The sequence below is a fragment of the Daphnia pulex genome, chromosome 6, assembly GCF_021134715.1.
Source record: "Daphnia pulex isolate KAP4 chromosome 6, ASM2113471v1".
Lineage (NCBI taxonomy): Eukaryota > Metazoa > Arthropoda > Branchiopoda > Diplostraca > Daphniidae > Daphnia > Daphnia pulex.
In genome coordinates, this window is record NC_060022.1 from 6,768,372 (window position 1) to 6,780,833 (window position 12,462).

The 12,462-nt window shown below is 45.2% G+C and overlaps 1 protein-coding gene across 2 annotated transcripts in view; it reads left to right on the forward strand.

The window, feature by feature from the left end:
- Positions 1–2,522: 2,522 nt before the first annotated feature.
- Positions 2,523–12,462, forward strand: part of LOC124196504 (B-cell lymphoma/leukemia 11A-like) — a 35,530-nt gene continuing 25,590 nt past the window's right edge. For both annotated transcript variants that reach the window (XM_046591617.1, XM_046591618.1), the window contains exon 1: positions 2,523–3,615. In XM_046591617.1, the coding sequence (XP_046447573.1) occupies positions 3,579–3,615 (37 nt within the window). In that variant the 5' untranslated portion in view covers positions 2,523–3,578. The remainder of the gene's footprint in view (positions 3,616–12,462) is intronic.

Consider the following 12,462-nt stretch of genomic DNA (forward strand, 5'->3'; position numbering starts at 1 on the left):
AAAAACTCGCGTTTTACAGGGGCTGCTGATGTTGCGTCGCTGGGGGGATCGGGTGAGCGGGATGGTGGCCATCAGATAAGGAGGCGATCGGTCGACAAGGCCGACAACCTCTTTCGGACGAGGAAGAACCGACGACTGGAACGTCGCCCCACAAAGGTAGTTAACTGAGCGATTATTACGTCGAGGGGATATTCTGCAGTGGAAATGGCCGATGCTGAACACCCAATCAACATAAATATAGTCGATCCTATTGATTGCTTTTTTTTTTCTGTGTGGCGAGCCATTAATTGGAATTCGGCTGCCTGTCGGCCCAAGTGGCGACGACGTTTGATTTTCTCCATCAAAGTCGATTGTTTTCTCTCTAACTACCCATTTTTGAATGTGTGTGTGTGTGTGTGCCTTGAATTCCATATTTTTGTTCTTTGTTGTTGTCCTTTTTGGGCGTCTGGCTGAAGTTGGGCTCTTCAGCGATCCAATTAGAAAGAACCTTGCTCCGCCATCATCAGAAAAACGTCCATCGCTTCCCATTTCGCACGTTCACCGAAAGAAAGGGCGACTCATCGCTTTTTTTTTATTTTTTATTTTTTCAAGGGAAATAAAAAAAACGATAATCGCACTTTTTGATTTGAGATGATTTCCAGTGCCACCATGAAGGACTGCTGGCGACAGGGTGCGCTTTCACTTCCAACACACTTAATTTTCTGACCACTTTTATTTTTATCTGATTTTATTTATTTTTAGTTTTAGAAATGATTAATCTGTTCAATTTCTTTGTCAGATTCTCCGATGTGGATACAGTGATGAGAAATATCAAAACGAGCATTTCACGACTTCAAAAAATTAATTAGCCTATCTTCGGTAAAAGGAAGAAGGGTCAGAGAGAAATGCGTGGCTCGGTCATAAAGATGTTTGTGCACAGTACAGTTACAACAGTCGTGGGTGTTGTGTTGACCGAAGTCAACACTGGCAATGATCCCCCATCCCTCATACCTAGGCGTCCATACGGTTCTAACACGATCGCAATCACGGCCGATGACGGATACTTAACATTCGTTCTTCCATCTTCAAGAAGAACAACGGTATACCGGCGGCCACTACGCAGATAACAGCAATATTATCTTGTAATGACGCCTGCAAAAAATATTAAAACAAACAATTGAAAATATCATTAAAACAACTTTGCATATTTGCAGCCCAGCAAAAACGTGCCGGATGAGTGCGAACGTAAGTCAGCCATTGCACGTGATCCCAATTAATTTTTTCGCTCAATCACCTAACAACGACCTTGTAATTTACATGTTGCAATTGTCGAGTTATTTTGATTCATTTCAAATGGTAAAGTAGCGTATAAAATCACCCATGTGCGCTCTAGGGCAGGTTATGGGGTACGAATTGTATTAATCGAATGATCGCTCGAAACAATGAAAATCAAAAGACAAGGTAAGATAAAAGCAAATGAAAATAGAAATAAAAGCGCAAATTTGGAAAAGCTAACAAAAGAGTGAGGGAAGGAGATCTGATGATTTGGCATGTTTTACACGTGCCTTGGTCAGTTGTAACGGCGCCTAAAAGGGATGGGTTACTCATTTGTGCTTTGTGTCAAAAAGAAAACGAGAGGTTTGGATCGTTGTGCTGCAAGGTGACGTAGGAACTGACCTTGAAAAAAGGTCTACCAAATTTCAATCGGCTCGTGTCCGATTAGCTTTACACGTGTCCAACTTCAATATACCCAATGTCACCAAAAATCACACCCAGCCCCCACACACCGATACGTCTGGTACGTCTGAGGTCTGATACGTCTGATACCTCAAGCGAAATACCATTCGCGATTTATTCATTTTAATTTAAAAGATTTCCAAAATACGTCGATAGATTTTTGACTGTCAAGGCTGATGGCGGCTTTTCCCCATCTTTCGCCAAATCAAGAGGCCCATTCAATCAACGGGTTAACGCCATTCGACGACTCGTACTGGATTCATGCTCTTTTTGTCCATCTTTGAGTTTCTTTCCTCGTTCGTCGGCCAGCGATCGTCACGTCTCGTTCGTGTCGAGTGGGCGCCGAGACCCAATAGCCGCCAACTTATACAGACGCAAACGCCAAACGGGTCCGATAAAAAGAAGAACCGACCGAGGGTGTCGGTACCGCGATCGATTCCCGAGCGAAAAAAGAGAAAAAAGAAGAAGAAAAAAATACGTCGTCCGGGATCCAAGTTGAGTTCGTGGGAGGTGGGAGGAAAACCCAAATACAAAAAAAAGGAGAAAAAAAAGCTGTGTTCAGATTGGTGTATCCCACCACTACCAACAACAACCCCCCCCCCCTCCACCTCCCAATACCACCTCCTCGCAACTCTCTTTCCCTTATTTTTCGTCCACGACGCATCAGTGGACGCAGCTGGAACCGTCTATACGCACACACTGACACACACGAGTTTCCCTCCTCCTTTTTTTTTCTGTCGGGTGGGTGGGGGGGAGGTAGGGAGGAAAAAAAGGGCGAAGAGGGAGGAAGAAGAAGAAGAAAAAAAAAACAATCGTAGCGGCACAGTCGTAGGGCTGGACTTGGTCGAGTCGAGTCGTGTCTCTCGTTCTCCCTCGTTTCTTTTCTATCACGTCACCCCGTTCACGTTTTTTGGGTAGGAGCGTCGAGTGGCCGCAGAGAGTCGCGGTACAGGCTCACTATATACACACCGTGCGCTTCTAGTAGTAGTGGTCTGCTCTGCTGTGTGTGTGTGTGTGTGAGTTGGGGGCAGACTGACGGGGCGGCGCGCTGTGTGTGTGTGTGTGTGTACGGTACGGGCTCCCAATCTCTCAGAGTCCTCAGTCGAGTGTCGGTCACCGTCCGGAGCGCAAGTCGCTCGTTCTCGCTCCCCGTGGATAGACATTAGCGCATCTAAACTTTTCACAAGCTGCCACACAGTCGGACGCGCACCGTTCACAACACACGTCTTTTTTTTTCTTCGATCAAACAACAACAATATAACTCATGTCTTTTGACTGTCGTCGCCATTGCTGTTAGTGACGCGACCGGTGCTTTTTTCTCTCTTTTTTCGGCTGTTGGGTTTGAATGTTGAGTTCTCATCCGCTCGGAAGCCAGCCGTTTCCTAACTAAACTGGTCACAAGTGCTGATTAACAGAAAGAACCGTCACGAGCCAACCCGACGCTCAGTCGACGAAAGGAAACAATCACGGTGACAGTGCGGTCGCTCGTCGGTGTCGCTCTTGATTTGCTCGCCACACCAACAAGAACAAGAGAAGCCGGACAGAGAAAACAACAACACAGATCAAGAAAGTTGGTGACGGCTAGACAAAACTCTACAACAACAACGATGATCCTCGTGTGGTGTTTGCGTTGAACAGTGTCATCACTTCGCCTAGTTTCGCCCAACTTCGTTTTCGTTTCATTTCGTTTTTTTTTTTGTTTCGGTTATCCGACGAGGGAATTCCGTGCGCGTCCCGTAATACCGGCGCGGTCATCTTCTTGGATCGTTTATCCGGATCATCGGGGCGATTAAGCCAATCCATTTCGACGCAGTCGCTTGATTTTTTTGTATCGAGTTGTTGATTGTTTCAAATCGTCCGCCATGAGGATTAAGATGCCCGCCATGCGAATCGCTCAAGGTAAGATCCATTTGATTGGTCAATTTCATCTTTTTTTTTAAATAAGCCTTCCTCTCTCAATCGTCTTGTTGACCGCCATCTTGTTGACCGTTTTAGCGACGAATCGCAATTCTTCAATCCAAGGGCTCTTGGATTGTTATTTTGTTTGTTGTCCATCTTGTATTTGGCGTCGTGTGTTTGCCTCGGTGCCGTTCTTTCGAGTGACGGGAGTAGGCAGGATAGGCTGCGCGCGCCATCCACGGGAAAAAATTCGTTCCTAGGGCGCATGTCTTGCCCTTCCGCTGCTCCTAGTCTTTTCTTCCTCTGACGACAACTCCGTCCGCGACCATTTCTATTACTTCCATCCCTTCCAACCCCCCTTCCTTTTTTTTTCTTTCATTTGTCCGAACGGCCAAGTGTTAGGCCCGTCGTCCAGCGAATGGTCAGTGCCGGACCGACGTCAACCGACGCATGCGCCAGCTCGCGCATGCTGTCAAGTTATTGTTACACATTTACGTGACACACAGGGATGGATGAATATTTTTGAAATAATGAGTCGCCAACAAAATGGACAGTCTTGCTGCTGTTGTTTCAATGCAATTTGAGTAATCAGAGAGATGCAGTTTTTGAAAAGGGGAGAATGGCTTTTAGATGAGAAATTGGATCGTCGACTGTCCAGACAAACTCGACTGGTCTTAACTCTCTGTCTTTTCTTCCTCCTCGGTGTATTCCTTTTGAGTTCTTTCTTTTTGGTTACCCTTCAGTTTTTCTTTTTGTTTTGGTCTCCCCCCTCTTTTCCATCTCTCAGTCTCTCTCTCACTGTCTCTCGCTCTTTCTGTTATCTAAATTTAAATGTCTCGAACCTGAACTTTTCCCCCTCTTCCACCGAAAAGCCAAGAAATGAAAATAAGACAAGAGAGACAGTGAGAAAAAGGAGTTTGAGAAACAAATTCCGACCGGGCTTGAACAACAAAACGAAAAGACACCGAGAATTGGAGTCGGAGAGAATGGAACAAGAATTAAAGGAAGTTGACGGCGTCGCTGGTGTCGCGTCGGAGACGTCGCTTTCAATTTCGCCGTCCCCCTCTTTTTTTCTCTTTCTTCTTTTTCGGACTCTTGATTTTTGCGACCCTCTCAACTTGTCGAAGACGAAGAAACAGTTGAAGATATCAAAAACCAACCCAGAAAAAGAAGAAGAAGAAGAAAAAAAGAATTATTCTTTTGTCTGTTACGGCTAATCAACTCGGCCGAGTTGATTCGTTGCCAATCTTGTTGGGATTTCGGGCGTTTTGTTCGGCGTATTTTTGGAGAGAAAACGACAAAAAAGGGAGAGAAAAAAAAACGGGAACAGATGACAAGGATGGCCGTGTCCTGTCGTGCGCGTCTCTATGGCTATTTTCGGTCAAAACAACCCTGTGGGCGAGTGAATGGGCGGTCAACTTGGTGAACAACACTCACACAACACGGCCAAACCCCGTTTCACAATGAAATAGTGGGGGGAGAGCAACAGCATAGGTCCAGAGAGTATAGTTTAGTCGTTCATGATTTTGCCAAGTTCCGAGCGTATACGAGCGAAAAACAAAATCTTTCTTGTTGTTTTTTCCCCCCCCCCCTTCTCATTCACTACCGCGGAAGGCAGCAAACACTTGGACAATGGATCTTCTCTGTTCGTGTATCGAAATGTGTTTTGATTTGAAGAGGGGTGGAAGCCAGAGAAGAAAAAAAAAATAGCAGTCATAGCTGTGGACGTTATTCGGCACAGTGATGGCCAAAGGAAAGCAACACGGAGACTCTGCGGATGCGAGAAAAAAAGGAGAATGGTTGTTTACCGGGTCCGTTTTCACTTTTCATTGCTCCCCCTCTTTTGCCTACCTTTTGATTTATTCTACATCGATTTTTTTTTTGTTACTGGTCTGTGTGTGTGTGTTGTTGTTGGGGCGTTCACAATTGAAGAGCGAAGACCTTCGAGAGAGTGACCCTTGGGCAGCCGGACGACTCGCTCGTCATCCATCAATAACGGGCTCGCGCGCCGGGTCCACGAGACGTCCAGAAATCGCCCCTCTGTGATTCTCTTTTTTTTCTTCCCTCCTCCTTTTCCTCCTCCCTATACGCCATCCTGGGATGATTTTCTTTTCATTCATTCAAAACGCAGCATGCAACGATAATACAACATTCTTCCACAGTCGGGGCCAGTTTATTCGGTTTCGCCGCCACGTCAGAATCGAGAGAAAAAGATGATGGCGGTTTGTTGGGGGAGAGTCTGAGGGCGACTGGCGAGTCGGGGAGAGCGTGAGAGAGTTCAAGGCTCGGTGAGTCGGTGACGGCGATTGTCGTTATACAAAAAAGAAAGACATTAAAATCTGGAGGGCGACAAAAGAGAGACGCAAAGAATGGTCACATTGGTCAGCCCGTGAGACCGCCAGAGAGGGGGGCAACCAAGAAGAAAAAGAAGAAGAAGGTTTGACCGGCCATGATAATCTGGGCAGATAAGAAGATGACCATGACAGGATTCGACTTCTTGTGGGATTATTTGTTTATTTATTATTGACTTATATATTTCGGGGCTTTTTCTTTTTCTTTCTTGTTGTAAGAGTAACGGCTTCGCTTTGAGTTACCACCAATCGAAAGGATTTCTTCTTCCCTTTTTGTTGTTGCTGGAAAATCTCTTATCGCTTTATGAGAACCGGCAATTCGTCGTTCGTGTCTTGCCTATTTGTAGCGCTACCCACTGTGTGTTCTCTCAAGCTATGGCGTTCGTTTTCTTCCAAAAGAAGGAAGCGGAAAATAAACGAAAATAGTCGATGTAATAGTCGACGTTATTTGTCTACTTGACAATCCCGTACGAATTGAAAGTTCTTTCGATCTTTTTGCAGCACTTATTGAGACTTACAGTCATCGGCTTGACAGACAGTCAAGGTAATACATAGAGCCGGGCCGCTAAAAGCTATTGCATTGACATCTCAGTGTGACAGGTGTCCACTCCTGCGTCCTACTATCCTGTGATTTCCTTCCAACCTTTCGTGTCCATCATCCGAGGTTTTTGAATTCTTCTGAGCCCCCCTCAAAGTCTGTGCGATTGCCCCCCAATCTCTTTTGCGCCATTTATGACGTCAGATAGGTCCGCTTGTGAGTACACTCTGCCGGTCACTCTTTTGATGTTGGGTATGGGACGATCCGCGAGGACAGGAGACGGAGCAAATAGAGAATTTGGTGGATCCAGCTAGTCGGTCGCGGCTCTTTGGTGATGGGAAAACGAACACGGTAGACGAACGAACACAAAGCTCATCAATTATACACTCCCCCGCGTTTCAATTGTTTTCTTCCGAAGGGCAAAGTGGCAGAGAAGATTCATCAATCATCGTCATTTGCGCCGAAAGATTTTCTAACCCACAAAATCCCCCCCCCCTCCTTCCCCGTCTTCGGTTACGTCTTAAAGGTGTCGATGTAAGGAAAGACAAGCACGTGACGTCAGTTTAGCCGTTTCCCAAATTTTGGTCACAGACCCTTTGGAAATGTTTCTCCCTATCGACAATCCGAGTCGCCGTCACGTTGGTGCTTTTCGCCTTATACAACTCGCATCCAAAACAAGTAAACAACACACATGCCGTGTACGCACAGAGAAAGCAATTGTTTGTCGACACACAGATGGGCTGGTCTGTTTTGTCCAGTTGTCATTCCTATATTTGATCAGTTCATGAATATACGTTACATATTATCAATCACTTCATTCCCAGTTATAACTTCCAATTTTCCATTTGACGTCGTCTGCTAATCTCTTCCTTGTGGCAGTACAGAAGATACGGGGTACTTATTGAATTTTTTCTTTTTCTTTTTTAAAAAGAAAAATTTGGCCGGTGGGTATTCACCTCCAATAACGCCTCGTAGTGCAACAAACATCAGGGCTAATAAATAATCAACGGTGGCGCAGGTGTTTAGCCCCTCTTGTTATTTTTCCACCTACTCTTCCTTCACTTTTTTTCTTCTTCCCATTCTTTTTCTCTCCGCTGTCCCTCTCTTTGTATTTGTAATTTTTTTTCTTTTTTTTTTACTGTACAGCGAATGTGTGCCGGGTTGTGTCGTCTAGTCTATGCCCGCACCAAGAGGAATAATGAGTTCTCTACTACCGCCTGTCCCGCATCTGATTCATTCGATATTGGTTTTTGTGTCGAGCGGAAATGGATGGTGATGGGCACCGGAACTGACCCTTTTGTCAGGGTTCATTCCATTTTTATTTCCTTCTACACGTTCCGTGTTTGTTCCCTTTTATTTTTTATTTTTTGGCCGTCACTTATTTCAATTCTAATTTCATTTCTTCTACTCCCTTTTATGCATCAAACTCATTTATTTTCTGTTTTGCGCTTGCGAGAAATGAAACATGCGCGCCATCAACTCGCCACAACCGAATCGCCGAACCAAAACTCACGGAACAAGTGCCGGCAGTGCCCTTTGAGAAAATAAGACTGCTGGTTCCCAAGCCTTGCCAAAAATAGAAATCAATAGGTCTTAAAGATGATTAGAAAGGGGGGGGGGAAGATTGAAGAGAGGTCAGCTCCGAATTGTATGTCTTCGCTCTCAATTTGAAATGAGTTTCCCGGGAACGAAAACAGAAAATAAAATCACACCGTTCCAGAATCTCACGCCACTTTTTTCTCTCGCCCTTTTGGGTTTTCACCAATAGAAGAAAATAAAGAATGAAGAAGCAAGGGGGGGGGGGAAGAAAGAAAGAAAAGAGCATGAAAGAGGTCACGTTAAGGGTCGTCCGCTCGCCTCCACTTGCCGACCTTTTGGCAAGAGAGCACGCTCTCTTCGTCTTCACAACATCATTTCGTCTTCGTCGAGAGAGTTATTCCATCATTTCTGTTGTTTTTTTTTCTTTCTTTCTTTCTTTTCTTCTTCTTCTTTATTGTTTCCGACGCTGCTTACGAGCCCCGGCGCTATTCGGCGCTTCCCGTACGCAATTGACTAGCAGCTAGCAGTTTATAGTGTTGGCGCGGGTCATTCTCATGAACTTACGAGGTCGACATTTCCTACCATTAAGAAGCGACCCCTCTGGTGGTCGTCTTGGACACTTTCCCAAGAGCCCCATCGTTTTGCTCGACACACATAACACAACCCAAACACAACAACAACAATAATAATATAATAACCAGCGTCTCTCTCTCTCTCTCAGACTAAAAGAGAGGCCGAGAAAATACACAACGACAACGACTAGTACTACTGAATTATGATCCTTTTCTCTTCTTCTTCTTCTTTTTTTTTTCTTTTTCGTTGAAATTCGAATGGTCCGCGACGACCGCTAAAACCTAAAACCTAACGTCAATGTTTTCCTCTGTGGAGCGGCCATATATATCGCATCGCTGGGACCCCCGGTCGAACCAACTCTGACAACAAAAAAGAGGGGAGGGTTCTTGTTCCTTTTTTTCCCTTTTTTCTTCTTCTTGTTTCTTTATTCGAACGCATCACGTGATGAGTATCGTGGACCACCCAATACGTTCGGGTCACCATGTTTATATATATATATATATAATATATCTACATATTTCTCTCTCTTTCCTCCCGACCCCACATCCTACATTTTTTCTATCTTCTTTTTCTTGTTTCTCCATCTCGACTCGGAAAAGAAAAGATTTGCATTTGGAAAGGGAAAAATGGGAGAGAAGAAAAATAGAAATGATAACAAATCGATTGTGTTGGCCATCATAGGATTTCGGTGAGTAGATAAAAATCTCCGCCGGGCTCCGTCTTGTGCTCTCTTAGTCGATATCAATACTCTTGGTGGCTCGCCTTCATTACAAATGTAAATCTTTTTTTTTTTCCTACTCAGACGGGCTCTATGCCCGTTTCTTATTGAAATTTTTCCACGTCGATTGATCGAATCGCTCGATATGTGAGCGGACAAAAAAAAACAAAAAAAAAGAAAGAAATGGCAGAAAAGAAAGCGACACGTATTGATTCGGACGTGTTGTCACGGCTGGCGAGTGGTCAGAATCAAGTAGCCTCTTTCTACTTGCCTCCCCCCCCCCCCCGCCCACGACGCCGAAGCGCCCAACTCGACGCTGAGCTGGTGGGCGCGCCGCCCGAGCAGAGCCAGACCATAGACCACAGCAGTTGCTAATCAATGTAAATGGAATCTTTCTTTTTTTCTCTATCTTTTCTATCATTTTATTTATTTATTTCCATCTCGGTTTGTATTCAGCGGTCTTTTTCGCCCCATCTTTTTATTCACTTTGCCTGCGTGCCTGTCTGTTGCCTCTCGTGCTGTACACAGTAGACGCCCGCCGCCGCCGCCGCCGCCGCCTGTACAAACGAACCACTGAGGTATACACACACGGGAGGGAGCCGAAGATTAATGAAGGTTGATTCCACTAGCGTCCACATGATTTATTTATTTATTCCTTTAGCCAGTGACGCCCGTCGAACAAACTATAAGTACCGGTACGCCACTACGCCAGCTCTGCTACGGTGTAGTTGTGAACCAAGGGAGAAGAAGAAGAATCAAAAAGAGAAATAGAAAAAGTGCGGACATTTCAGCAGAGCCTTTTGGGATTATTGTTCGGTGGGCAAATAGAAAGAAAGAAAGAAATAAAGAAAGAAAAAGAAACGCGGTGAATGGCAAAATGGAAAGTACGTTTAATGGCGTCGAGGAGGCGTGGTGTTGTGCGCTCGATGTCTTGGGGGTCATCTCGTTACCTGGCGACCGGATATCGAGTTCCAGTTGGTCGACAAGCAATAGGCGTCGTTCGATCTTTGACCGGCGCGTCGAGGGCGATGGGCCAGGCACGACTTTGGTGCGTGCGTGCTCTCACTGTCCAGACTCGTTTCTATTCTCATTGTTGGCCAAAGAAGAATAGTGCATAGAGACACAGGGTAAAAACTAAAAAGCTAAAAACTCAAAAAAGAGAAATAAAAACCAAAGGAAAAAGAACAAAAAGAATAAGAATATAAAAAAACGAAAAAAAAACGTCGGGGATCATAAAGGTCATGGCGTCGTACATAGTTGTTGTTTTCATTCACACTCCTCTTTGGCCGGGATTGTCGAGAGGGGGGGGGGCACCCCGCGGCCAGGTTATACTTTCCCGAATGATTCACGCGCTCCAACGACCAAACTGGACGGCATCTCTCGCCTTATCTTTCTTTTTTTCTTCTTCTTCTCCCCGTTTTTCCTCTTGATTTCATTCTTTTTTTTTCGGTTGTTGAAGATTTATGAAAGGAAATGGCTTTCGAAGCCAAGAGACGTTGCAAACAGAATGAGAGGTGGAGAACGGGAGAGAGAGAGCTGCGAGGTCAGTGACGAGAGGTCAGCGTGACGTTTCAATGGATGGGCGCGTGAATGAGAGATTGTTTGTGATCTCCGGGGTGGCTTTCATGCAGTTTTTTTTTTTCTTTGAAGGGAGGGGGGAGAGGAGGTTGAGGTCAACCGGTGTAGGCAGAAGAGGTCGTGCAACGTTTTTATTCTATACTCGCAACTCTGTGTAGAAGATGCCTCCCTCGGCTCCCGCCCCCTTCTTTGTGGTCTCTTTTGTTGCCCGTTGTTTTCTCATCAGCGTAACAGAGAACGAGCAAACTTCGTGTGCGACTACGATAGCAAGAGAGGGCCAAGGAGAGATGATTAAAAAGAAAAGCGCACAAAAAATAAAAAATAAAAAATAGGAGACGTTCATTAAAACGAAATTTCGGTGAGGGTCGCCAACGTGAGATTCAGGTCAGATGCACAAGAGGCCGTTAACGTTTCATTCCCCTCTGCTCTTTTTTTTTTAGTCTTTTTCTCAATTTTAAGTCTTTCCATATCGAGTTTCAATCGTGATTTGTTTCATACTGTTTGATTAATCAAGAAATCATTTACCGGTATTTGGTTACAAATCTCATTAACTGGATGTGTGATTGAAGGGCGTGTTATAATGGAATGGCACCGAGTTGCAGGCGTCCAAGTAGGTGATAGCAACAGGTGAGGGTTTTAGTAAAGTGGGTGAAACATAGCAGCCCTTTCCCTTTGATAGACGGTGGTGATCCCGTCACCTATGTCTTTCACGCCATCCATAATAACGCATTTAGGTAAAAAGGGGGAGAAAGAGGGGAAAGTCATTGATTTTCGTTTGACGGCCACCCATTAACAAACGTCCAACTTCCATATCCTGTAACCTAACCTTTTATAAGATCCCGCTCAACATTTGAATTTTGTTCTTTCTTATTCCGATTTGTCTCTTGTTTCTTTTTTTTTCCTTTCTCGCTGTTAACTATACACGCGTTCAACTGTTGGAGTTGGCCAAAGAGCAGCCAAACATTATTATCTCTTGTTCTCCATTGGCAGAACAACGGTACCGACCAGATCTGGGCCCTTACAGATTTTCGTGGCCGTCGTTTCGTGCGGCGCCGAATAAAACCGGCTGACACGACGTGCCTTTCTCTCTTTCTCTTTCTCTTCTCTTTTCTGCCTCCCAGCGGTTTTGAAAAACGAGAGCCTGTCATTTTCAATCAGTAGATGTTGCACGAATGAACGATGGCTGCTGACAAAGTCTTGGAATTATTTTCTAGAAATAAAAGGGCAACGCAGGAAGGGGGGACGTGGGGAAAAGTTTCGATTTTGGCATGTGACGAAGCTGCGATATTGCTTCTTGCAATGTGTACTTTACTCAATGGGAAAAGGCGATAGTTCCTCGCATTTCTCGGATGAGGAAAACGTACAGAAAGGACGAGCCCATTTTGGGTCACGTTTCGGGTCGCTCCCGCCATACCACGATGCCACGTTTGGCCCGGCCAGCCACTTCACGCGACGAGTCGAACCATTTCTGCAATGCGCTTTTTCAATTTGTCACCAAGACGAATCAATGACTTAAAAACTGCCACGACCAGGGCCAGTTGTCGCTTTTC